Source organism: Rattus norvegicus, chromosome 19 (genome assembly GCF_021556685.1).
Source record: "Rattus norvegicus strain SHRSP/BbbUtx chromosome 19, alternate assembly SHRSP_T2T, whole genome shotgun sequence".
In the NCBI taxonomy this organism is placed as follows: domain Eukaryota; kingdom Metazoa; phylum Chordata; class Mammalia; order Rodentia; family Muridae; genus Rattus; species Rattus norvegicus.
Window position 1 is genome coordinate 57836124 of NC_141552.1, and position 26101 is coordinate 57862224.

At 44.8% G+C, this 26101-nt stretch overlaps 1 protein-coding gene and 1 long non-coding RNA gene across 27 annotated transcripts in view; one reads left to right on the forward strand and one right to left on the reverse strand.

Annotated features, from left to right (window-relative positions):
• Wwox (WW domain-containing oxidoreductase) overlaps window positions 1-26101 on the forward strand; it is a 927977-nt gene that overhangs the window by 279765 nt on the left and 622111 nt on the right. For 11 of the 26 annotated variants that reach the window (XM_087594224.1, XM_087594226.1, XM_087594223.1 and 8 more), the window contains 2 exon segments: window positions 4531-4716; window positions 10411-10675. In XM_087594224.1, the coding sequence (XP_087450350.1) occupies window positions 4531-4716; window positions 10411-10675 (451 nt within the window). 26 annotated transcript variants of the gene reach the window in all.
• LOC147999473 (uncharacterized) lies at window positions 20596-21713 on the reverse strand. The gene is made up of 2 exons (XR_015644177.1): window positions 20853-21713; window positions 20596-20720 (listed from the first exon to the last, which is right to left on the reverse strand). It is a non-coding gene; the product is annotated as an uncharacterized LOC147999473 (long non-coding RNA).

Below are 26101 nucleotides of genomic sequence, written 5' to 3' on the forward strand. Positions count from 1 at the left end.
ACTATAGCAGAAACTGCCCAGAAGATACTAATTTGTCAAGTCACAGGGCATTCATGTGGGTTTTAACATCGTGGAAGGATTAATATAGCTCAGAACCCGTGTGAGTGTAGTGCCAATGGCTTGTTAATGAAACACCAGGTTTCTATGCTACTATGTGGGAGCTATATGGGCTGGAGTGAGGCAGATCCTCCCCCCAGCCCCTCCCCCAGCCCCCATGCAATGAAATTCCTTCTATGCCACAGGTTGATCTATACTGTAAATTCAGTTTTCTTCAACACAGATGTTTTGGTGTTGAACTTCATACGAGGATGAAAAAGGCACTGGACAGACAAATCAAGGTTGGAAACAATGGAGGAAGCCTCCCATTTTTTCAGTAATTAAAAGCATGATGTGTCATGACCATGGACCATGGAGAAATGAATAGCATTGGGATTCCAGAATTAAACCCTTATGTGATTGATTTTTCAAACCTTGTCATTAGAATAACTCACTGTGTAAAGAATAGTCCTTTCCATAAATGGTTTCCACCACGAAAGAATGAAGCTGCATCACTTTTGTGCACCATTTTCAAAAGTTAGCTAAATAGGAATCAGTGACCTAAATATAAAAGCTCAAACTACTATATCCCAGAGGGAAATATAGAATCACAATATCTTTACGATAGTAGAGTAAACAATGATTTCATGGGTCCAACCCAAAAGGCACAAGAGACAAAAGAGGAATGAAAATAAAAACAAAATGAGAAAGATATTTGAAAATATCTTAAAAGGGCCTCATCTATCATATATAAAGAACTTTTGTAGTTCAATAAAGGAAGGTGAAACTGCTAGCTCCAAAGTGGGCACAAAAAACTAAACACACATTTCTCCCAAGAAAATATGCTAATTACCAATGAGCATATAAAGAGATTCTCAGTATCCTTTAGCCAGGAATGAAATTTAGATGTAAACCACAGTGAGGTCATTGCTTGAATTTGCTAGGTTGACTCAAGGATCATTTTAGAAGAGGAAGCAGAAAGACGGTAAGAGTCAGAGGATAAGAGAGTTTCTAGAAGTTACACCCATAAAGTCTCACCAGTGGTACTGTCTACATAGGAGCTGAAGAAGGACAACAGCAACAGACAGACAGACAGACATGCTAACATGGATGCCTGAAGGACCATAAGGCCTCAACCCTTCAAAAGGACCCACGAGCAACCAAGAAATGCTTAGATGGGGAGAAACCGTCTTCCTCAGGGAAGAGCACGCCAATGAATTATACTAAATGGCCAGCTCTGAAAACAGGCATAGAAGTAACATTATATAGACTCAGACTGAAGTGGTTGTATTTGTGTATTTATGGTGTGTGTGTGTGTGTTGTGTACATGTAACAACAATTAATGAAAAAAAGTGGCCATAAAATTGAAAAGGAACAGCATATGGGAGGGTTTAGAGGGAGGAGAGGAAAGGGCAAGAATGTAATTCTATTAAACTCTCGAGAAATTAAAAATAATTAATTTGAAAAAAATAAATGAAAAGGAAGAAAGGAAGAAAAAAGAAACAGAAAGAAAGAAGAAGGAAGGAGGGAAAGAAAGGAAGGAAGGAAGAAAGAAAGAAAGAAAGGCAGGCAGGCAGGCAGACAGACACACAGAGAAAGTGCCAGAATTACCGCAAGATGCGGGTGTGTAATTAATGCGTGGCTGGTGGAGCTGTGAGGGACTTGTCCCACTTTGGACAGCAGTTTGATTCTTCCCCAGAAGTTAACCACAGCATTATGCTATGAGCCAACAGTTCCATTTGCAAGCACGTACTCAAGAAATAAACAAATCCATCTCCAGAAGAACTGGCAAAGCAACGTCTGTAACAGCACTATTCACATTAGCCCAACACTGCCGCCACCCAAATGTCCAGCAAAGTATTAACGGACGAAAAGATGCTGCCTGTGCACACGGCAGAGACGTCTCGGGCGTAGGAGGGTGGGCAGTGTCCATTCTTTGTACCTCAGAACATCAGGCCGTGTCAAAGACGCGTGTCATCTTAGCTGCACGAGATGATTGTGTTAGATAAACCTGTAGAGTAGAAAGTGCATATGAGGTGGGTGCCATGGAACTGGGCACCGCTAACAAGTTGCTTTGTTGTACTTACCATTGCCGTGAAGGTAGAGCAGGGTGATGAGACCCAACCCATACATACTCAACTCCGAACACACTAAAACCCCCGGGCTGTGTCCCTCAGATGAGTTTATGGATGTCGGTTCCATCTCAGGATTAGAAAACACAAAGGAATAGCAAAAGCCTACAAGGGAAAGCAAGCTTAACTACCTGGTCCACACCTCCAGCTAATCTGCTAGTTTTCTTACTCAGTGGCTGCATATGGACAAATCCAGCTCTTCTCACTTTCGTTCTGTTTTGAGTCCATGTTATTACCACATGTATTTGTTTGTGTTCTTTCCCTCAGAATGTGTGTCTGTGTGTATGTGGCTATGTGCCAAGGCTGAGGCGGCGAGGTGGGACGTCAGCTTGCAGGAGTTTGTTCTTTCTACCACGTGGGTCTGGGGGATGGGACTCAGGTCACCCAAGTTGGTAGCAAGGGTCTGTATCCACGGAGTCATCTTGACAGCCTCGGATTGGGTTTCTTGAGACAGGGTTGCACTGTGTCTGCCAGGCTGGCCTAGAGTTCACTGTGTGCCCCATCTTGGGCCCTACCTCAAAGCTCCTTTGGTGCTGAGATGACCGATGTGATCCACCATACCTGGGTTGGCATCTCCCTTGTTTGGAGAAAGCTCTGTGACACACATGCTCACACATGCTGACCTTTGCCTCAGTTCGTCTGGGAAGGTCCAGGAACCTCTGGACTCACCGTTGCTTTCCTGAGGTAGAGTACCACAACATGGATGGTTTAAGCAACAAATTCAGAGTGGCTCGTAGCTCTGGGCATCAAAAGTCTGAAGCCAAAGTGTCTGCAGGTTTACTCCTGGGCTGGCTGGGGAGCCTCCTCCTCAGTCTGCTGGCTTCCTGTGGTGGCGCCCAGTCATTAGATTTCCTCAGCTTGACCATCTGCCATTCTGGTCCCCTCTATCCTGTTGACATGTCTGCAACTTTATTATATATTTTGTTTCACAGTGGATTCCAAAGCATAGTGCATTTGCTTGTTATTGAGCTGTTGGCTTCGTACCGTTTGCAGGCATCCCACTCCCAGGACAGTGTCCCCAATTCAGTTAACTTCTAGTTTGTTTGCTTTTGTTTCGATTGTGAATACTCTAGCGTCCGGAAGCTCTGTCTTTGTGTCATAGCTTTCCGTTAGGGTTTCTTTGAAGTAAAATGCATTTGTGAGGATTTAGGGCTTTCAACCAAATGAAAGGGTTACATTTATTGTTAAATTTTCATTCACAGCACACCTCCTCTTGTCCTCAGGTTCAGTTCTTACAGGTTCAGGTTTAATTCCAAAAGGAAGATAGGAAGATATGTACGTGTGTGTGTGTGTGTGTGTGTGTGTGTGTGTGTGTTCATTGTGTTCATGCCTGTGTGTGTATGTCTGTGTGTGTGTCTGTGTGTGTGCATGCCTGTGTGTGTGTCTGTGTGTGTGTGCATGCCTGCGTGTGTGCATGCCTGTGTGTGTATGTCTGTGTGAGTGTGCATGCCTGTGTGCCTGTGTGTGTGTGCATGCCTGTGTGTGTGTGTGCCTGTGTCTGTGTGTGTGTGTGTGTGTGCATGCCTATGTGTGTGTGTGTGTGTGTGGGTGTATGTCTGTGTGTGTGTGCATGCCTGTGTGCCTCTGTGTGTGTGCATGCCTGTATATGTGTGTGTGCATGCATGTGTGTGTGTCTGTGTGTATGTGCATGCCTGTGTGTGTGCCTGCATGTGCGTGTGTGCGTGTGTGTGTATGTGTGTGTGTGTACACAGATGGGCTCTCATTTACCCAAAGATAGTCTGGAACTCACTTCACAGTCAAAGATGACCCTGAACTCCTGATCCTCCTGCCTCCACCCCCTGAGTGTTAGGGTTCCATGCATGCTTGATTTATGTGGTGCTGAGGATGAAACCCAAGTCTACGTTTATGCTAAGTAAGCATTCCACCGACTTGTGCCTCGATCCCTAAGATGAATGTCTGAAATGCCCTGCGACTCTCTATAAACAGACCAGACTCTCTTTGATTCATTTATTCAGTACTCACTAAGCTTTAGGCCCCAGTGTCAGCTTTTCTTGTAGTGCATCTCTGTACTGAAGAAAGGACATCAAAAGTCTCCTGGTGTGTATTTGTGGGCTATTTTGACTGAACACAAAAGCAGTGGTTATTGTTTGTATTAGAAAGCACAGTTAACCAGAGACCGTGTGCTTCAACCCCAGTGAACCACCCTCCTTCTGACATATTCCATATGGTTCTGGGTTAGCTGGGGTGTCTTGTGCCCTGGGAACTTCTTGTTACTGGCACCCGCAGGTAATGGCCCATTTGGAACTATGTAACCTCCTGCCTTGTTTCTAAGTCAGTGTTTATGGCGCCTAGTTTTCGACTGTCCATTCGTGCCTGACCAGGTGTTCATTTCCTCATGCAGGCCTCTTCATATACTTGTGTGTAACGCGGGGACTTTTGCTCTACCCTGGAGCCTCACGAAAGATGGCCTGGAGACAACCTTCCAGGTGAACCACCTGGGACACTTCTATCTTGTCCAACTCCTGCAGGACGTTTTGTGTCGCTCAGCCCCTGCCCGTGTCATCGTGGTTTCTTCTGAGTCCCACAGGTGGGTTTTGAGTTTGACTTGATATTTTCCAGCTGCCCCATCGTTTGTGCCATCTGAAATTCCCTTCAAGACGCACACTGAAATTAATTTTGACTCGAGGCTGGAGAAAGGGCTCGGCTTTTAAAAGCTCTAACAAGTTCAGACCCTAACCTCTAGGTCAAGTGACGTACAACTACCTGTAACTCCAGCTGCAGAAAATGGAACACCTTCTTCTGCACTCCGAAGACACCAGCAAACACACACACACACACACACACACACACACACACACTCACACACACTCACACACACACACACACTCTCTCTCTCACATTCACACTCACACTCACGCACACACACAAATAAATCTTCTAAGTATACTAGTTTTGACTCGTCTCATTGTGAGAAACATGAGCCTGGCCTCATTAATTTTTCTAGATCCTTCCAGATGTGTGATCGTGGAGAATTGTTTGGGGGAGGGCGACTGTCTAGAGCAATGTAGAGTGATTTTACAATTATACCTTAGGCTCCCCATTGATTTCACTCAGAGATGGAATAATAATTGATTAAATCTGAATGGCATGACCTTTATTGATTTGTAATTCAACACCTTCAAAGTCTCACCGAGAGGAGAGCGCGTTTATTCTAGCAGGGGAAACAACGCAGTTAAGGGCCGCGCGAGATGAAATCCAATTGTTTTATAATGAGAAATTAGGGAATTCAATGCAGACATTAGCCGCGTAATTGCAGAAAGGGAAGGACTGTAGTTAGTGCGGATTGGAAATCTGGCCATGCCTCTTTCGGTTAGAATTTCAATTTACACATCAGATGGCATTGCTTTCTGATTACCATTAGACTATTCAATCGACGAAAGAGACATCTGAAAACATCACCGTGTTTTCAACATGTTTGTGTGGGAGTTGGATAAACAACTCTTGAAAATGCTGAGGGGAGACAAAGGATTTTCAGGGCTCAGAGGCAAGATTTACAGCTTGTGAGGGATACTTCACTTCCCTGTGTTCTCGGTGTTGGGGGTAAGGGGAGCTTTACCTCTTTTAGTAAAGTAGCTATAAACAAACGAACGAACGAACGAATGAATGAATGAACGAACGAACGAACGAATGAATGAATGAACGAATGAATGAATGAACAAACGAACGAATGAACGAATGAAGTGCCAGGGACTATTTTCTTCCTTTTCTCCATCTGAAGTCCTGAAATGTTTTGGTGACCCAGAATACAGCTTTTTTTTTTCTTTTTAATCATACTTCCATAAAAATGTTACCCCTGGGACTTTGAAGAGAGAGACCAGCCAAGGGTTAGCTTGAACCCTTTATCACTCCCAAACACAGGGGCTTATGGTGTAAGTGACACGCCGCAGACAGATTTACTCTTGCCAGTTTAAATTTATGATGGCTTCAATGAAAGAGAAACAGGCGTCATAATCCTCCCCCGCCCGAGAAGACGCGAAACATCTAGTAATTAGGCAGTAACAAAATCTGGCTAGGCATATCTTCGCAAATCACACCAGGTTTGTGAAGGAAAGGGAGTGCCCCTCCAACCCTCCTGCAAAGCAGTGAAGGAGGCTACCGTGGGGGTAGGCAGGAGAGAGAGCTTTAGAGATAAATCTGCCAGCCACAATCGCTTACCAGATGTGGAGGGCACCACGGGATATGTTTAAATGAGCTGGTATTTAATGGGAGACGGTATGGAGGTGTCACCTGCTCACTTCCCTCTGTATAGCTCTGCCTCAGATGCCGTTTCCTGGGACACCTTTGTTCTCACTGTAACCGCGGTATAATTCCTGCCTACTTGGATATCCACATCTTAATTTCATTTTAAAGATGTGTTTGAAAGGAAAGACGTTGGTCTTCATTTCTAGCAAGGCCTACCTGACGTGTGTGAGAAAGGCCTGCATGTGTGTGCTGACTGGCTCTTATTGTCTGCTTTCTTCTCATTAACATTTTACAAAATATTATTTCCTACAAGCCAAACTGTTTATCAGCCTTTTGTGGTATCCCTGCACTTCAGAGAGCAAATGTGAGTGCCGGGCACACAGACAGTGCTGGATCACGGCGGAAGGACCCAGAGCCTAAACCAACCTGTAAAACACAAGTGCTGCTATCTAATTACCTCCATAAACCTTGGCGGAATCTCTGCGTTGGAGTCAAGACCCCCTGTTAGGGGAAAAATAAAGTCCTATGTTTGCAGAAAATATCATACTGTGATGCCCTCGGGCGAAATATTTATTAGCCTCTCTCTCTCTCTCTCTCTCTCTCTCTCTCTCTCTCTCTCTCTCTCTCTCTCTCTCTCTTCACTGTGTTTTACGTACTTATCTGGAGTCTGAGCAAGTGAATTGAGTTTCTGCCTGTCTAAAATATATCACAATGAAATGGGAAGTTGGCTCCCTCACTGTGGAAATTTTTCAGATAACAATTAAAATAGAACGAGAAGAACAGAGAACAGGTTGCACTGTTCCAAACAGCCCCAGCAGTGCGAGGAGACAGGAGACAGGAGAGCTGTCAGAGACATAGTTACACACATACAATTATATGCATGCAGTCAACACGGGACCTCACATAACCAGCTACCTTGAGTTCCACACTCAATCCCTCTCCACAGTCTTACATGTGTAGAGCATCCTACACATAACCGCACAATACAGTCGCTTACAATCATACATAGTCCCACATATAATCATACCGTACCACATATGTAAATACTCAGATACATAAGAACACATAAAATCACAATCAGAAAAAGAAAACCTCATAGAACCACAAAGTTATATAATCTCACCCACAGCGTCACATCCTCACACACATACTGCCACACACACAACCACACATTGTGTCATATACACAGTCACACACAACCACAGGAAACCACACAGAGTCACAGAGAGACATACATCTTGGTCGGTCACACATGATCCACAACCAATCATAAACATGCAGTCACATAGCCACATACGTATATCTCATCACAAACACACAGCCTTGCACGTACAGTTACACACATGCAGAATTTCCCATGCAAGCTTATTCCTGCTCCTTAAACACACTGCTGTTGTCAATGCAAGTCCATTTTCATTGTTTTATTTTTGGAATTAAGAACTGTTTCAGCTTAAACAGAGACATATGTAAAGAAATGAGGCTCTTCCGGAGCACTCAATATCTGGAGAACAGGCGTCAGCTGGCCTCTCTGTGGATGACAGGGACACAGACCTTGCTTGGCTTTGACCGACTCTCAACTTGAAGTCAGAGCCGTTAGCCCTCAGGAGCTGCCTTGCTGAGTCTCCAGCAGCCAGTGATGGGTCACACTCCTGGGTCCTCTTTCATTTCCTTGTGCCTGCCCTCCATTAAAAACCAGAAGCCTAAGCTAGTGAGACCCCCAGGAGCCTCTGCTCAGTGAATCCCAGTGTCTCATCTGCAGCACTAAAGAAGCGATAGGTAACATACGTAAGCCCAGTTATCCACAGTCATTAAGCCAGCTGGGACCCCATCCTACACCAGGAGACACTGCCTACAGACAGATGTGTAACCCAGAACGTTGAGACAGTGATCCTCACGGGCGGCACTACCCAAGAAGTGAGACCCAGATGTTTTGTAATAAGGGACACTTGCCATTTGTCATTGCCATTCCCTTGGTGACATAAACTTTGCAGAATTCAGAATCTCAGCATTCAGCATCTCAAGTGTCACTAAGTCCTGGGAGAGGGGTAATTAGCTTTTATTAATGTGACTGCCACCATACTGTGGTGCTTTGAACGAGAAATGTCCTCCATTGTCTGGACACTTGAATACCTGACGGGAGCCTAGAAGACAAGGGGTGTGTGTGTGTGTGTGTGTGTGTGTGTGTGTGTGTGTGTGTGTGGTGTGTGTGTGTGTGTGTGTGTGTGTGTGTGTGTGTGTGTGTGTGTTGCAGAGAGTGGAGTCAGAGACATGACCCGAGCCCCTTGGAGGAGCCCAGAAGATAGAGAGTGAATGCCATACACTGGACACTGGGCTACTTAGACTTGGTTTTGCTGTATTCAGATCGTGACTGTGCTCTGGGTCTTGGCTCTTGAAGCAAGGAAGTATTTAACTTTGTTTTGGTTTTGCAGGAGCTCATAGATGAATGGCTCAGTTTTTAAAGGAAATTTTGGATTTTAAATGAGACATTGAATTTTTGAAGAGCCTGAATTTTAAAGTGTCTGAATTTATAAAGACTGTGAGACTTAATGTTATGTATGTTTTTATTGCGAGATCCTGGGGATGAATGAGAAAGAGAGGTTGTGGCTTAACAGTGTTTGTTGACAAGTGGTTAATTATGCTGGATAATTTGTTGTCAACTTGACATAAGATAAAGTCATTGAGAGGAAAGAGGGTCAATACCTCCATAAACTGATGTTGTAGGCAAGACTATAGAGCATTTCCTTAATTAGTGACTGGCGGAGGAGGACCCAACCCATGGTGGTGGTGGCCCATGGCCTCCAAATCAGCTCCTTCCTCCAGGTTTCTGCCCTGTTGGAGTTCCTGTCTTGACTCCCATTGGTGATGAACAGATAAACAGAATCCCAATAAAACCTTTCCTTCTGGTCATGGTATTTCTTCACAGTAGTATTAAGCCTAACCAGGGTCCTATACAATACCCAAAGTTAACCTAGGGAAGCCAAGTATGGGAGAGTCCTTAAACAACTATGATATCTATCTAGAACATTCTGTTTTGGTTGTTTCTTATGGCCTGTGTATTGTAAGGACAGTCATTGCTTTCTTTTTATTTGGTTGTTTCTTTTTCTGACAAAGAGAAAGGCAGGTATAACGGAAGCACACAGCTGGTGTTTAATGGCTCTGTCAGACTCTATTATAAAACATCACTTACTTACTTTGATTTGTACGTATCCATGCCGTGAGAGCAGACTCAGCCAGAACCCGTTTCTGGCTTTGTTTACACTTATCTTTTACACGTGGAAGACTTTTGATGGCACCTCACCAAGGTTACAATCCTTTTATGATCATTAATTTTTAATCTGGGAAAGAGTCTTGGAGGCAAGATGGTTCATCTGTGTTAACTTGGTTGCGCAAATGAAAACACACAGAACTCTTACATTTGGCTAAAATAATCAGGAAAACCCTGCCAAAAGTTAGGGATGTGATATTGCCCCCCTAATGCAGCCACCTTTTATTTAAAGCTTGGTTCCATTTAATTATCCTTGAACTTGTGGTTGAAGATCTTGAGCACACACACACACACACACACACACACACACACACACACACAGAGGGGGGGGGACGGGAGAGAGGGAGGGAGAGAGAGAGACAGACAGACAGACAGACAGTCAGACAGACAGAGGGATTTTCACTTTTGATTTCAGATCTTATATTCAAACTCAGTCTAGTCTGGAACTCATATAGCACAGGCTAGCCCCAGGTTCAGGGTGATTCTCCTGCCTGAGCTTTCTGAGTATTGTAATTACAGGCTTGAAATATGTAGTTGGAGGTTCAGTGAATCTTGGGTTTATTTGGCCCACTGAACTTGTGGGCGAAGGCTTATCCTTCCTCTTTGGATCCAGTGAATTGGCAGTGTGTTAAAGTCACCACCTCCTGTTTTTAAGGAACATGATTGTGAGATATTCTAAATCAAACCTCTATGAGTTGCTCAGATTTCAACCGATCCAAAACCCTGTGAGAAGCCACATCTTCGGTGTTCTACGTCATGCTCTCTGGTTTTTAGATTCACAGATATTAACGACTCCTCCGGGAAACTTGACCTCAGCCGCCTGTCTCTATCGAGCAGTGACTACTGGGCCATGCTGGCTTATAACAGATCCAAACTCTGCAATATCCTGTTCTCCAATGAACTGCACCGTCTCCTCTCCCCACGTGGGGTCACGTCCAACGCACTGCACCCTGGAAACATGATGTTCTCAGCTATCCATCGCAACTCATGGGTGTACAAACTGCTGTTCACCTTGGCCAGGCCATTCACCAAATCCATGGTAAGTGCGTGGCTTCTGGAACTTCCCAGACATCTTTGGTCAACATCACAAAAGGGCCTGGAATCCCAGACCTGCACGTCTAGTTGTGATCTCGTTGTCACGAGCTGCTGTGGGCCTGGTATTGAGTGTAAAGGCATCTGACCTGTTCGTTCATTGGCTAAAGCTCTCCAACAGGTCTGCCATGTTTAAATTGGGTCTGTTGCTCCACCATAGACTCGTCTTGGATAATAGATGTTGGTTGTCAGTGTTAGGTGGAGAATACTTGAAAATCTTGGAGGTTTGGGGTGAAGGGTACTGCGATGGTGTGTTTTCTCTCAGTGGGATTTCTGCGTCGACACACAAACTTCAAATGCCAACTCTGTGGAAAATACAACGCTATGTGTGCTTTGTGTTAGTTGAAAATGTGGACTAGGGAGTGTTAGTAGATACTGCTCTTCTTGGTTCAGTGAGGTTTTCATGTTGGATGTTCTAGATGATTCTTGTAATGGAAGTCTGGGTATAGCTCCTTCCTGGAGAAGGCTTTGTGGCTAGAGTGTGGTTTATCCTTCATAACCCTGAAGACAAACCTCCTGGATGAATCACACCGCTGTGGTTAGAACTGAAGCATTCACAAAGCTAAATGGGAAGCTTGTACATTCCTGTCGGGTGTTCTTTTGATGGTGTGTCGAACCTCTTCTGTGAATTCATCAACCAATGTTACTTGGATGAAGGAAGTGCATGTTACGTAGCATCCTTGGCCAGCCGCCCTTCCGAGCTTGGGGTCAGGTCAGGGAGATGACTTAGTGGGATAAGCATGTTCGGAATAAGAATTAAGAAATGGATTCAGGTGAAAGTTAGGGTGGCTTTACACATTCACAAGCCCAGTGTTATATGTCTCTCAGGGCCTGAAGTTCCAGGTGCAATAAGAAACCTGCCAATAGACAGACAGACAGACAGACAGCCTGACTGACTGATCATAAATACAGTAGAGAGTGTTAAAAGAAGAACTCAACATCTACCTCTGACTTATGTAAAAATAACGTTTACTTGCTTGAAGTATTTGTCATCTCTGAGGTTCACTGCCTCAGTCTCCTAACCTAGGCCTAGTCCTGGAAGCTTCTAGCCTCTGCACAATCTTATCTAGGCCTAGACTGTTTCCAGCCTCTGCGACCTGCTGCTGAACAAGTTGACTTGTTCTTTCTGAACTCTGGCTCAAATCCCTTTCTGTGAGAACCGAATCAATCTGGCTTCTCTTGGTTTCTGACTGAATTGCTCTGCTTGGCCTCCTACTGACCGTGTCATTCTGGTCTAATCTTCTGGCTCCTTCTGTCTTCACCTGTGTTTAGCTTGTTCTCTCTCTCTTCAACCTGTCTCTGTACAACAGCCAGAGTGAGTACACCCTGGGACGGGTCACATCTGACTGACCACCAGAGCCACTTTCTCACACCATCTCCCTCACGCTCCTCTTGTTGCTCTCATCGTGATAAGATAAGTAGAGGCACTTCTGCCATTTCCATGGAGCTGTATTTTGAGACACAAATCATGTGCATCAGAGTTCCCATCCCATGTATAGGATGGATTCCCAAATGCCAGTCAAGCAGGTAACTCTCTAGCCTAGGGCTCCACTGTGCTTCGGACTCCCTTCTCCATCTCACCGGACTGAAAGCATTTTCCCCCGTGGCATGGGCATAGCTTGGGTATTCTCTCCATTGTACAAGGCCCAGGGAAGAAGAAATCCCACCCTGCCTGGCATTCAGAAAGCCCAGCCTCCCTCCTCCGTGCAGCCAGCCCCTGTAAGCATTAAACAGCAGTGTTTCAATATCAACATCCCTTCTTTATTTGCTGTGACTCGCTGTGACTATGGTGATTTTAGTTACCGTAATTAGGTCACCCTTCATGGAGTCGGGCTATTTTAAGTGGCTCTTTAAGGACTATTGTTGCAGATCAGTAATTTTACAATTGGATGCTCTCGTGCAACTTTATTAAATGTAATATGTCTTTTAAATGTTGCCCTTTTACAGTTATACGTTTCTAATTGTTGCTGTAAATGCATTATCACTTTGAAATTAATTAATTTTTGCATTTGGGCCTCCTGCAGTATAATAATCACTAATGAGAAACTCACAGGGACTAATTCTCAGCACAGCGCCCCCTACCGGCAAGGTCGTGTCTCTGCCACCCTCTTTCTCCAGAGGGCTACAGGACAAGTGTCCTAGGGGTTCCCGGAAAGAGGTGATTATTCCTCTTGCCTCGAATTTATGATAAAATAAAGAATGAGCAAAATGAAAATATGCTGTTTTAAATGTTGTTTAAGCCAAGATTTTTTTCCAGCAGCAGTCCCTAAATGTCTTAAAGGAAACCAAAGTTTGCAGAGAGTATTTGCATGGTGAAGTCACGTCATGAGGGAACTTCTTGTTGACATCTCTGCCTCTAAACTGCATGTGTATTAATGTGTGCATTATATGTTAGCATGCATGGTATAGCTGTGTTTACAAATGACATCATAATTACTATAAACCTGACCCATATTGTTATCTAATGGTGTAAGAGATTTACCAGGGTGTTTTTGGCTATTAGTGTGTGCTACGTTGTTAAGAACTTTGAAGCTTCCAGCTAAGGGGCACCTTGGCAACTCCCACCTGACCTCGAGATGCCTCAGGTATCAATATCTGCATGTTTTCCCCTCACAACACTTCTGTGGGGTCAAAATAACTTGTGTCTGGGCCAGAAAAAGCTCCGAGAGCTTACCTAGTGTGTTCAAGAAAATGCCATTCTTGCCCCCAGAACCTCTGCCAACTCCTTCCAGCTCCATTTCCTTAGTCAAACACATCGTAGCGCCCCCGCCATGTGTGTCTGATTGTGTTGTTGCGTTTCCTCTTTAAAACATTTGACAGCACCTTCTTGACCCACTCCCCTCTTTTTTTCCACATTAGTTTTGAACTCTGGTAAACAACCTCCCTGCCAGAGGTCTGAGGGCCAAGCCAGCCCTCTGTGGCTCGGCATGTAAATTTCAGGTTGAGCACAGTCACGTGCCTTGAAGGGTGTTTGAAGCAACCAAATATTTGTGTTGGCAGGTAACCGTCGGAAAGGATATCATGTGTTAGGGTAACAAGAGCTTAGCAGATGTTTTTAGGGAACTGTGTTTTCATATCAGTTCACGTTTTTAAAAAAATGGCTCAAGTTTGTAGATCTTCTGAAAGGATTAGGTTTCTCTTCTTGTGGCCATGAAAAGGCTGCCATTGTAGGGAGCTGTAACAGATGTGTGGCTACCCGGTTAATGGATGGGCCTGCGACGCTGGGTCCCGTCGCAGAGTTATAAATTACAAGCAGAGAAAGCACAACATAGCATTCTCCTAACGTTCTGCAGAGCCACGCTGGCTCCCTCTGCCCTTGAATAACCCGCGGCCCAGTGATTTATAGTTGGACAACTTTAAAACATAATGAAGGGCCTAATAAATGTTGATTTGTTCTTTAAATTGCTATTTTAACAAAATACATCTCTTGGAGGCCTGTAGCTGGCTACTCCGGAGGTGCACTCAAGGACCCACCTCGTGTCCGAATCTTTATTGGTATATCGGCGTGCCCCATGCAAGGAGAGAAGGGACGAACAGCGGCTCTCCAGTTTTCCTTTTTCTTTTTTCCTTTTTCTTTTTTACAGTTGAGAGGAGAAAATACATTCTGCAATGCGGAAATCCATATTCCTTGTTAATCTCAGTATTTTGAGCCTTCCGAGCATGGGTGGAATTCTCTGATTTCCCTGCTTCCCCCAAGCCAAGGTATAGCAGGGAAATAGACTTTTGGGACCTCTGTGGCCGGGCCACACGTGAGCTCTCTCACCATGGCCCCTACATACAGTGGCTCAGCTCTCGTCTTACAGAGGGCCACCTTCCAGCAGCCTCAGTCAGCCTTCTTACCTTGGCCTAGGACTCATTAGTCATTGCTCCGTTCTTCCAGGGCTTTAAAGTGTGTGGCGTTTGCTTAGTCTCAGGGCTAATCTGCATGTGGCAGATTTCAGAAGAGCCAAGAACTTGGGATCTGTAGGCGGCTTGTTTTAAAACTCAGTTCCCCTGTTTCTCTTCGGTCATTTTGTAATAATTCAACCTGCCTTAGGCCAAATTTCTGTATCGGTTCAGTGGCTATGAGAGCTACAAGCTCTTAATTCACATCGAAAGGTGGTTGGAATAAGATCTGGGGGTCTTATTTAATTTCTTCATAGATTCTGAAACCGTGAGGCATCCAGAGGTATGTTTGGCCCCAAAGTGTGCTTAGGAAGTGACGATCACTGTGATCATTGTGTCCCTTATGTGTCCTGAAGGCAAGGTGGGTGGTGTCATTCTCCTACTCTCCCCTTCCTCCTTAGGAAGAAGATGCTGACTCAGAGCTGGTCTGTGAGTCCTCTTTCTCCGCTTCCACTGTGTGAAACCAGGTTGATTACCCTGTTCCTGGTGCATGGATAGAAGGCTAGGAAAGCACAGGCGTGACTTCTGTGAGCCTTTACAGCAAGAAACGCACTCTGATGCTAAAATAGAAGGATCAGCCGTCCTGTAGCTTAGATTGTGTACTCACAGCACAGCCATGAGAACATACGAGAATTAAACAGACAGAACCAGGGTTCCAGCCCCAGCTCCAGTCAGCCCAGCCGTGTGTTCTTTCCTAATACATCTTTTCATTCCATCGCTTCTACTCTCAACCACTCTGCTCACCCTGAGCCATGTCCTGGAAGCATTTGAAGGCTTTCACACTAGAACAAGAGTTTTGTCATGTGCCGTCGTAAAAAGAAGAAAGAAAAAAGGCAGGAAGTATCAGGAGTCCCTCAAAACTACAGGCTCCACACTGACTATAGAGTGAGGGGCCAGACAGTTCTATCTCCCAACCGTTCCACATCTGTAACCACGAAAGACAGTCCCTATGTGCTCTCGTTTGATATTCAAACATGGCGGTTTTCTCCTTACATCACTGTAAAGGAAAGATGTTATGTGCTTCTACAGGGCGGTCACAAGGGTGCTCTTTGTTTCCAGTCTCTCTAAGTTCCGAGGGTGGAAGAAATGGCAAGGCCAGGTCTCACTAGAGCCAAAAGCCCCCAGGCTCCTGGCTACAAGCCACGACAGTGGATTCCCTCAGAGAAGCATGTTTGAAAGGAGGATTATTTATGTTGAGATCTAGCGAGCTGTGGAATAGTTAGGGAACGTTCTAGAGTCAGGCAGCTCTCATATCAAATATCAGCCCTAACTCATGAGCAAGTTTCATACCTTCATTAAGAGACCCGTGAAATAGCACGTCTCATGCCCACCTTATGGACTGTGTTGAGCAATGAAGAAACCCACGCATGCGCAACATCCGGAACCCACTAGAGAGCTGATAAGCATCATGGTCTTATTTTTGCCCCGTGGCAAGAATCCGGCATTGTGAAGGTTTCGTGGCAGCTGCACATGGAAACTCACAGTGTTATCTTCAGTCCGCATCACTGTGACTAACCTAGCTGGCATGGTGGCAAACTCTGCATAGTAGAGGAGCGTGGGGCAAGTTTGTCCAAGGTGGAAAACAGGAAAGAGAACTTGAGCTGGAAGTGGGAGCTTCCTTCCGTAATTCCTTCCCCAGGGCTCTAAAACCAACCAGCAAGTGCTGGGCTATTGAGACACCTCACAGCCAAGCCACACTTGATGGGCAGTTGCTGTGACTGTCCTCCACACGCCATAGCTTCAACTCAGTTTTGTGGGTATGCGATTGATAAATACAACCCCCGTCTCTTTTTGGTATAAACATACCCTGGGAAGTGTTTGGCCTGATGAACATATTTGCTGCCTCTCTTGGTTATCGTGCATGTACATGTATGGATATATGTGTATATATGTATGTGTGTATTATGTATATATATATATATATATGTTTGTTTTGTGTATCTATATGTGTATGTATATGTATATATATATATGCATGTTTGTATGTGTATATATGTGTATGTGTGTGCATGTCTCTTTATATGTGTTTGTGCACGTATGTTGTATGTCTATGTAGGTACACGTACAGATACATGTATCTGTGTGTACATGTATGAGTATGTGTGTATATGTATACATATACATAGGTATGTGAATGTGTATGTTCATGTTAACAACTTAAGATCTACCCTCACCCATTTCCAGTTCCACATATGTGATAGATGGTCATGTTACTGGAATTTGGAGGGGTTCCCTTAGTGGTTCCTCGATGATCCAGCAGGAAACTGGGGTCAGAATAGACTGAAGTGGAAGCTTGAAGAAAATTACTAGCATTTAAAAGAAAAACTCCCAGGGCAAGAAAGCTGCTGAGGAAAAGACCGGCCATGATGGTTGAGCTAAGCTGGTGTGGAGGAGGGTCATGTGACAGCGGTAGCCACACAGTGGAGAAGCAGGGTGCTTTAGAGAATGACTGAAGCCCCAAGTGTTGGGAAAAGCTTGCCTGGAACAGAGATTTGAAAAGATGAAAAAGAAAAGTTGCACACTGTTGAGTAATTCAGAGAAACAGGCCAACTTCCAACCAAAATGGCTGAGCTGTTTGAGAGACTGTGCTAGGGGTGGAAAACTTTCCGAGGAAGAGTATAGCATCTCATTAAATGGCAGTTGTTCCGCCCACCTGTTTGGCCAGTCTTCCGGGCAGCTCCTTGGGTAGGTGACTGAAACTCACCTGGAATGCCATATCTCCATCCGGCCAAGGACTCCGCTCTCCTGACTGAGGCTTCTGCCTTAGTGTCTTCATCACACACTAAAGCATGATCAACGCTCCCTGCCCTCGTGCTGACACACATCTGTAGTCTTGCCCTCCATTCTTGGCTTGTTCCTCAAATGACTTCACTTCCTGTTGCATCTTGACAGGTCTCCACCGGCGTCCCTACTCCTAATGTGGACCCCGTGCCTGTCCCAGGTGTCGTTCTCCTGAGAAACGTCGAGCTGACAAGCCCCTTTTATACAAGTCTGAAAACTAAACACATCGCCAAAGGTGGAGGATGAGGTGCGGGGTGTGTGTGTGTGTGTGTGTGTGTGTGTGTGTGTGTGTGTGTGTGTGTGCGCGCCCACGCCTGCATAGCCACATGGATACACTTTATTTGTTTAAGACATTCAGAGTTGAGTCCGCAGAGCCTCACGTTGGATTTCAACGTTTCACTGTCCAATATATTTTTATGCACTCATGGACCACCAAAAATGCCTTTGTGCATATTTGTTTTGTTTTGTTTTGAGACAAAGTGTCAAAACAAACAAATAAACAAAAACTTGGAGTCTAGAGCTGTCCTTGTAGACCAGGCTGGCCTAGAACATCACCAAAATCTGCCTACCTCTGTGGCCTTACTTAGTGCTTGAATTAAAGTTGTACACCTCACATCTTTAGTTTTTGAGACAAGATCTCAGGTAGTCCTGGCAGACTTCAAGTTCCCTGTGTTGCTAAGGCTGACCTTGCAGCCACCTGAATTTCCAACATGCTGGAGTTAAGAGGCTTAGATCAGTTTCAACTTTTTTTGGGGGGGGGGGACTGCTTGGCCCCTACTGACAACATATGTCAACTAGAGGAGAAATTGTCTTTTTGAAAAAATGGAGGTGGCTTTGTGAGGCTGTCTCCCCAGTTCTGCAGGCTGGCTGACTTTCTTTCCTCTTCTTTTTTTCTTTTCTTTCCTTCCTACTTTTTTTATTCTCGTTCTTGTTCTTTTCTTCCTTCCTTCCTCCCTTCCTCCCTCCCTCCCTCCCTCTCTCCCTCCCTTCCTTCCTTCCTTCCTTCTTTCCTTTCTTCCTTCCTTTGCATCATAGCGTTTCAAGTCTAACTCAGTCTTTGTTCCTGAATGAGCACCCAAGAGGAGAAAAGCAACCGTCTACCCTTAATGTGTGTGACAAATCACTTAATGAACATTTAACCAAGATTTGAAAGGCACCAACTTTATCTCCCTCTTCTTTTCTCCCACAGACCCACGGGCAGTCGGGTAGCCCTGCCTCTCCGTACCTCGTCCCAGCCCTCCCCTCGTGTCTCTATTCAAGCACAGGCCGCCTTTGATCCTCCCCCTTCAGCTTTCTTTTCTCCAATTTCATACTTCTTTCCAGTAATTTTTGGCCTCAATGCAGTTTAGATGCTGGAGGCCAGCATGATTAAACAAATGCCCAGAGTTTGCGTTGTTCCACAATTTTCCGGAATATTCTTTCATGAGCACCAATCTCTGTATAACTTGCTTGTCTCCCCCCCACCCCTTGGACCCCCTGTGAGGTGTAAGGTGATGTTTTTCTAACACAGATAGAGGAGACTCAAACCCAAGTACCAGTATGTTTTCAGAACAACTCTGTTCTCTTGCAGTAAGAAAGAAATGTTCTGTACAAACTAAGGGTTGACCACTTTGTCTCTGGTCTCACCTAGTGGAAGTTTAGAGTCTTCGATATTTACGTAGCCTCCAACCCTACAGCCAAGCTGATAGCAAGTCAGGTATGGATCGCAGAACAGTTTAGACGAACCATGCATCAGGGCGAAGAGAGAGAGTGTGTGGTGTAAAGCAAGGGTACTCCACAGGGCCCCAGTGTCCCTTGGCCAGGCAGAACGCTCCCTCTGCAAGCCAACTGCAGTCCCACACCTTACTTCATGTTTGTTAGATGTGAGTCTCTGTGTCCAGGGATGCGAGTGCTGGGGTTGGGGGTGGGGGAGGGAGGTGCGCATGGGAGAGCATCTTGCAGCCTGCCCACCACTGTGGGAGTTGCAGTAAGTGGTTCGGTTTTTATCTTTTCTCTCTTTTTGGGTTGTCCCTGTTGTTGGGGCTCTCACAGGCCCTGACACAGAAATCCTTGTCTGAGGCCAAGACTTTTGCTGCCAGCGCCTTCGTCTTGCCTCCCACTCCCGCTGATCACATCCTTCCTGTCATCTGCTCTCACCACTTCCTGGACAGACAGAGGTGTCCGATGCCCCGCTTCCTTCCCTATGCATGTTTATGCATTTCTGCCTTGGGATGGGAGATAAGACAGCGTCCCTTAATAAGAAGCCTTATGAAGACAGTGGAAGGATTCGGGCATCGTGTGTCAAGCACAAAGTCCATGTCCTGAGTCGCTTTAGTAGAGGGGTTAACTGAAGGCCGGCTTTCCAGAGAAAATCACATTGCTAACATTGGTTAGGAATTTTACAAATTGCACAGAGACTTAATTTCTTTTAGTAAATCTAGATAAATCTTGCAAACAGTCTCAAGTCCGTGAGGAATGTCATTCTGCTTCCTGGGGCCCCGAACCCTCACTAGGATCAGTCGTTACTGCTGTGGGCTGCTGTACTGTTTGAGCAAAGAACTAAGTAAAGAAGACAACGGTGTTTGTTTGTTTGTTTGTTTGTTTGGTGTTGCTTTTTACTTTTTTCAGAAGAGGTTAAGTTGGTTTTAAATGTTAGAGGTTTTTGTTTTTTCTCCATTGCCTATACCTACCCATTGCATTGCCTAACAAAATATTTTATTCAGTCATCTTCAGAATTCTCTAGAAATATCAAGCCATTTCTGTCAAGTAAAGGCTTTCTCCTTTGTTCACCAGCCAGAGGGTTAATCCCACGATCAACATTTGCTTCTTGACTTTCCTGTGATGTGGTTTCTTTAAGTCTCTTGAATCATTTACATTGGAGAGAGAGAGAGAGAGAGAGAGAGAGAGAGAGAGAGAGAGAGAAATCCAAGTTATCCCCAAGAATATATGGTGTTTGTTCAGCTGGGGAATCTTATTTATTTGAAGAACAGAGAGAAAACTCTTCTGACTGATCAGAAAAAGGGGGAAGAATAAACAGCGTCAGTGTCCAAGTAACCTGAGCTACAAAGTTCCTCGCTTTGGAGAAAAGTTATAAAAAGCATATTTGCTAGATCCAAAAAAAATACCGTCCATCAACTGCTGAGACCAACACAATGTTTTCTTAGTATTCTCACTCTTTAAAAGGAAAAAAAAGCCATAAAAAATCAGGGAACTCGAAAACGTTTTTGATGTTTTAATATTCTTAGGCAGGTGAACATGGTAAGTCTGTTTTTCCTCTCCTGAGCTGGGCATCCTCCCTTGGCTCCTGTGTGGGCTTCGTGTCACTGATCCCTGTCGAGTCTCAACAGCTATAAAAGACAAGAGCTAATGAAATTAGCATGTTTGAGATCTCACCGCTAACCCGAGCAGATTTCCTATAAGAGAAGGGTTTGTGAAGATGTTCAAAAGAAAACAACTACAGCCTCCTCTGGGAGGATTACCTTCTCCAGCAGGCACCCATGAGGGTATCAAAGCTTTCTTCCTTTCTGTCCCTTGGTTCCAAGGCTCAGGAAGAAGCTGGCAGGAGTCTTCTACTTGAAAGGGATACCCCCTTTTCCCGGGCTCCTTGATTCTGAATCACTGGTGCACATTACCTGGGCGTGTCTCACCTTCCCTCCCTTCTCCAGGGCAGGAAGAGGTTCCCTCAGGTTCATCTTTGGCCCCAGGACGATGGGAGGCCATTTAGATCCAAAGCCGAAACAAACAAACCAAACCCTCAGAAACTGAACTCACTTCTTCCAGCTCCACCTGACCACTGCCTGTTTTCCCTGGTGCAATGGAATTGTTAATTCATTGTGGCAGAGGTCCCCCTGAGAGTTTCTAGCCGATTAAGTAGTTCTGGGAGACAGTACAAACACCTTGCGTTCACTAGGACTGACTGTACCAAGCATCCTTCGGGCATCAGACCACTTCCCAGGTCCCCAAGGCAGGTGGGAGTGGGGGCAGTGTGCTTGTCTCGGTTTGGTTGGAGTGGGAGTCAGATGTGGCAGGAAGGGCTATGCATGGACCTTGACTTGAAGGAGGATCCAGGTTCTGAATGGATCCCAGCAGCCCCTACCCAGGAGGTCTTTCTGTGGACTGTGAAATAGAGAAGACATTAGGCACCTAGAGTTTGTTGGAGGTGAAGGCAAGGCTCAAACCTGGGCCACCTGGTGCAACTTGAACTGTTCATTTGTTCCACATCTTGCCAGCCACAGCATCCTTTCCTGATTGTCCAGATCACAGAGGACAGCTGTTGTCAAGGACGCTGTCCATTGCCCCAAGGAGCTGAAGCTCCGCGGGTGCCAAGCACCCTTTCGTCCCTAACTGCAAAGGACATCTAGGAGGATCCGCCACACCCCTTCCATTTGATTATGACCTTTCAACAGGATTTGCTTTGGGGGCGCCTATCCCACCGCCCCTTGGTAAGGCATTCTTTAGTGTATTTAACTTTGTGATTTTTTAGGGCTGTGTGTGTAAAGCAGGCTGGCCTCAAACTGACAGAGACTCACCTGCCTCTGCCTCCTCAGTGCTGGGATTAAAGGTGTGCACCACCAGCCCTGGTCAAGACTCTCTTCATACAGACCAGCAGTCACTTTACCATGATGTGTTCTTTTGGTTGGTGTTGGCCATAGTCAACAAGTGAGGTCATATAATATAGAGAGACTCCAGGAAAACCATTTCTGTCTTTAGGAATTTAGAAAGCTTTTTAAAAGTGTGTTCTATTAATGACTCATAATACCAGCATTTGATTGGTGGTTGGTGTTTGTTTGAGACAGGGTCACAATGAAGCCTAGGCTGACTCTTCTATATAGCCCAAGCTAGCCTCAACCAGCTGCTGATTTACCTTATTTTGTTTATTTTACTTTTACTGTATGTGTGTGTGTCTAGATGTAGGTTCACGTGTGTATGTTGTGCATGCACATGTGTATGTGGAGGCCAGAGGACAACCTTGAAGCTTATGTTCAGATAGATTGTCAACCTTTTGAGACATCTGTCATTGGCCTGGAGCTCACCAATTGGGCAGCAAGTCCCAGGGATCCTCCTGTCTCCACTTCTTTAGCCCTGGGTCGACAAGTAGGTACCATCCTGTAAAGGACGGCCACTTTGATCTCTTGGGTTGTACCCAGAGGCTAGTCTTCTAGGTGATTATAAATTGAGAACATCAGCTATCACAGAGGTGTAGGTAACAAATACCGCCAAAGGCTTCATGAAGGATTTGGGGTCTTCAGCTCTTTTGTTGGTGTTGAGGACAATGGGGATGATGGCAGTGAGGATAGGGAGTGAGGATGATGACTGTGAGGACAGAGGTTTTATAGCAGTGGAGACAGTATGGATAGCTGAGTTTTTAAGCCATCCTTTACTGAGCACCTGCTATGTTCCAGGACTTAAGGCATTTCTGACTTTCAATTCTTTGAAGATAATATCTTCTTTATTTTCTTGATTTTCGAGATATGGTCTCACTTTGTAGCTGGCCTCCTACTTGAGAATCTCCTGCCTCAGTCACTCAAGTGCTGGGATGACTGGTGTATACTACCAGTCAGCAGGTAGTCTCCCATACCATCAGGGGAGCTAGAAGGGGATAAAGAGCTTTGCGTAAGGACATTCCACAGCCTGGCCAAATGTCCAGAGACACTGTGCTTTGAAGGCACAGAAGCAGGAGAAATGACACCCATGACACTCAGGAGTAACTGAGTGGGGCAATATTTTGTAGCGTGGCATGACCTTGAGCACTCGGTGGGCAAACTCGAGCATGGGACATGACCATGTCTGAATGTATTTGTTGATCTGTACCTGTGCAGGTGTGGCCGTAAATTAACCCATGAAGGAAAATATCAGATCTTTAAGTGTAATTTATTGCTTAACTAAATATTTTTTTCTGTCTTCTGTCTTTAACACAGTAGAATTAAATTTCTCTTACCTGAAGAATGTCTGATGGAGCTAGCACATGACAATATTCTAATGTAATTTACATTCTTCCCTCAGATAGGTATATGGTTAATTTCTACAAATAATGGCTTCACATGCGACCCTGTCCCCTCTCCAAAACATCTTGATAGATCTCTCTGTTGATGCCTCTTAGCTAACGATGGAAGACCCCAAAAAAAGGATCTGTGGGAGAAAACATGTGTCACTTTTGTAATATGCATAGCATTATGGTGGCCATTCCTTATTTAAATATCTGTGGCCGCTTAGTGGATTCCAGCATTAGCAAACCATGTTAACGTGCTTTAAACTATGTAATGAAATTCGCGATGCCATCTGATGACGGAGCTATCAAATTAGCACTCCTGGCGTTGACAGATTGCCCCTGGGAAGATTAGCTTGCATTGTTTTGGGGAAAAAAACAATGTGTGTTCACCATGATCTGACAACATTTCTTCAGGCACTATGGTAGGTGATACTACCGGAGGGATGGTTTATTTGATGTTGAAATGCCACGCAGTGTGTGCCCATCCTACAATATTAATCTCCAGTGTGTTTGGGGGACTCAAAGTATGTTCCAGCTGACTTGTAACATTCTCCCTGAGTGCATGTATGTACATCCATGTACTTTGCTTGTACCTGCCTGGACCCTTTGCTTTGTTGCTGTTTTCTTGTCATTGTCATCAATAATGGAGATTTCCACAGCTCTTCTTCTTCTTCTTCTCCTGCTGTGGCTCTCAGGATAGAATCATCCACTGGTAGGAAAGCCCCTCTGCAGACACAGCACAGAAAAGGTTTCCAGTTGGCTCAGTTAGTTGTTTTATTCTTTCACAGGAATGCCTTCCTAAGAGTCTTTGGGTAAAGAGCATTAGCAAGTGTCACTTTGGAATGTGTCAGTTTCAAGTAAAGGTGAATTGTGCCAAAGCTAGTGGTCGGAGGTACAGAATCTTTTTCTCTTTATTTTTCATATTTTTTATTTTATGTCTTCTTTATGTGCATGTATATGTGTTTGCATGTATGTTTGTGCGCACATGCACGCACACTTGCACACAGAGGAAGAAACCAAAACTAGAGAGGCTCACTCCAGCTCACACCTATGCAGAATGATGAAACATCCTTATGCCCACCTTCTGAGACGTGTCCCTAGTTCATGGCTTAATGGCATCTCCTGTTGAGGACATCTTGAATGAATGCATGTCTCTTGTCTAACTAGATGGTTTACAGTGGTACATGATATAAGCACTGGGTAACATTCAGCCAGTGAGAGATGTGTTTTTCCTGAGTGGCATGGGCTCCAGTGGTCCATGCTGCCCCCTTTTACCCATTTATCCATCTTTCTATCCATCTTCATCCTCTTTGCCATACACTGTGGCTGCAGATGGTTTCAGCCATTTCATCTGTTCCTGCTTCTGCTCGTGTTTTCTTTACCTCCACACATAGAGTTTCATTGAGTCTTAAAAGCCTATGGTTTAGTTGTAGTCTATTTGGCCCCTCCCCATTCCTCCTCCTCTCCCCCTGCCTGCACTCCCCTCCATCTCTCTCTCTTCCTCTCTCTCTCTCTCTCTCTCTCGCTCTGTGTGTGTGTGTGTGTGTGTGTGTGTGTGTTTTTGTGTGTGTGTATGTATTCCATTGATGAGGACTGTTACATTTGCCAGTGAATGTTCTAGGAACTCATCTTCTGGTTTAGACATTTAAAAATAACACTATCTACCTAGTTGCATCTCAATTTATCCTAAAGGCCCACTGGACATTACAGTTAGAACACAAAACAAAGAACTGCACGGCTTGATCTTGAAATCCCAAGCAGTTGCATTTGGTAGTTTCATGTATGATTAGTTCTTTATCTGAAAACCCACCAACCAGCACAAGGCTCTTCCCAGCTGATTCCGGAGCTTCTCCTCACCGCTTCTGATCCCTGTCCTAATTTATACCTGTTTAGTTGATGCATTGACCAAAGTTCAGCTGTGTACTGTTGAGCATATCTTTAGAAGGCTTTAACTGTTTAAGTTTAGAAATACTTTTATTTTCTTGCTTCCAGTAAGGATTTAAAATATATATTTTATGTATACAGTGTCTTTTCTGAATGCACATATGTGCGCCACGTGTATGCCTGGTTGGTGTCTGCAGAGGTCAAAAGAGGTCATTGCATCACCTATAACTGAAGATTATGAGCCCCTCTAATACACGATGTGGCATGCTGGGATGAGCACACAGGTCCTCTGGAAGAACAGCAAATGCTCTTAACTGCTGAACTGTCTCTCCAGACCCCCAGTAAAGGATTAGTATTATTTTATTTCTTCTCATATTTATATAATATTTATTTATTTTAATTGCTTTATATCTACCTATACTATCAGGGCCCAATACTGAAGCTGTTGGTGTTTGTGCCACTCTTTGAGGAGAATGGTGGAGCTTAGAGCTTCACAGGTAAATATTACATCATATAAGATATGCTTGCTCTGTGGACATACTTTTTGCTGTCATATATAGTCAGGACGTAGAAGAGAGCAAAGGAAAAATGTAAGATAGAAAAATGTCTCGTCACATCTTTTTCTATAAGTCAAATAAGTACCCACTTGGAACCCTGAACTTCTAATCAAGTGTGATCATTGCCTTAAGCTGCTCAAGGTTGGCCAGCGTGCAGGACTTCGTCCTTGTGGGATGTGCCGAGAGCTAGACACTCAAGGCTGCGGAGGGCGAGGGCATTCATAAAGCCAGACCACATGCTTCCTGGGAAGGTAACCCCACAGCAAGGTGTTTCTCTAGTGTCCATTAAGGCAAATCT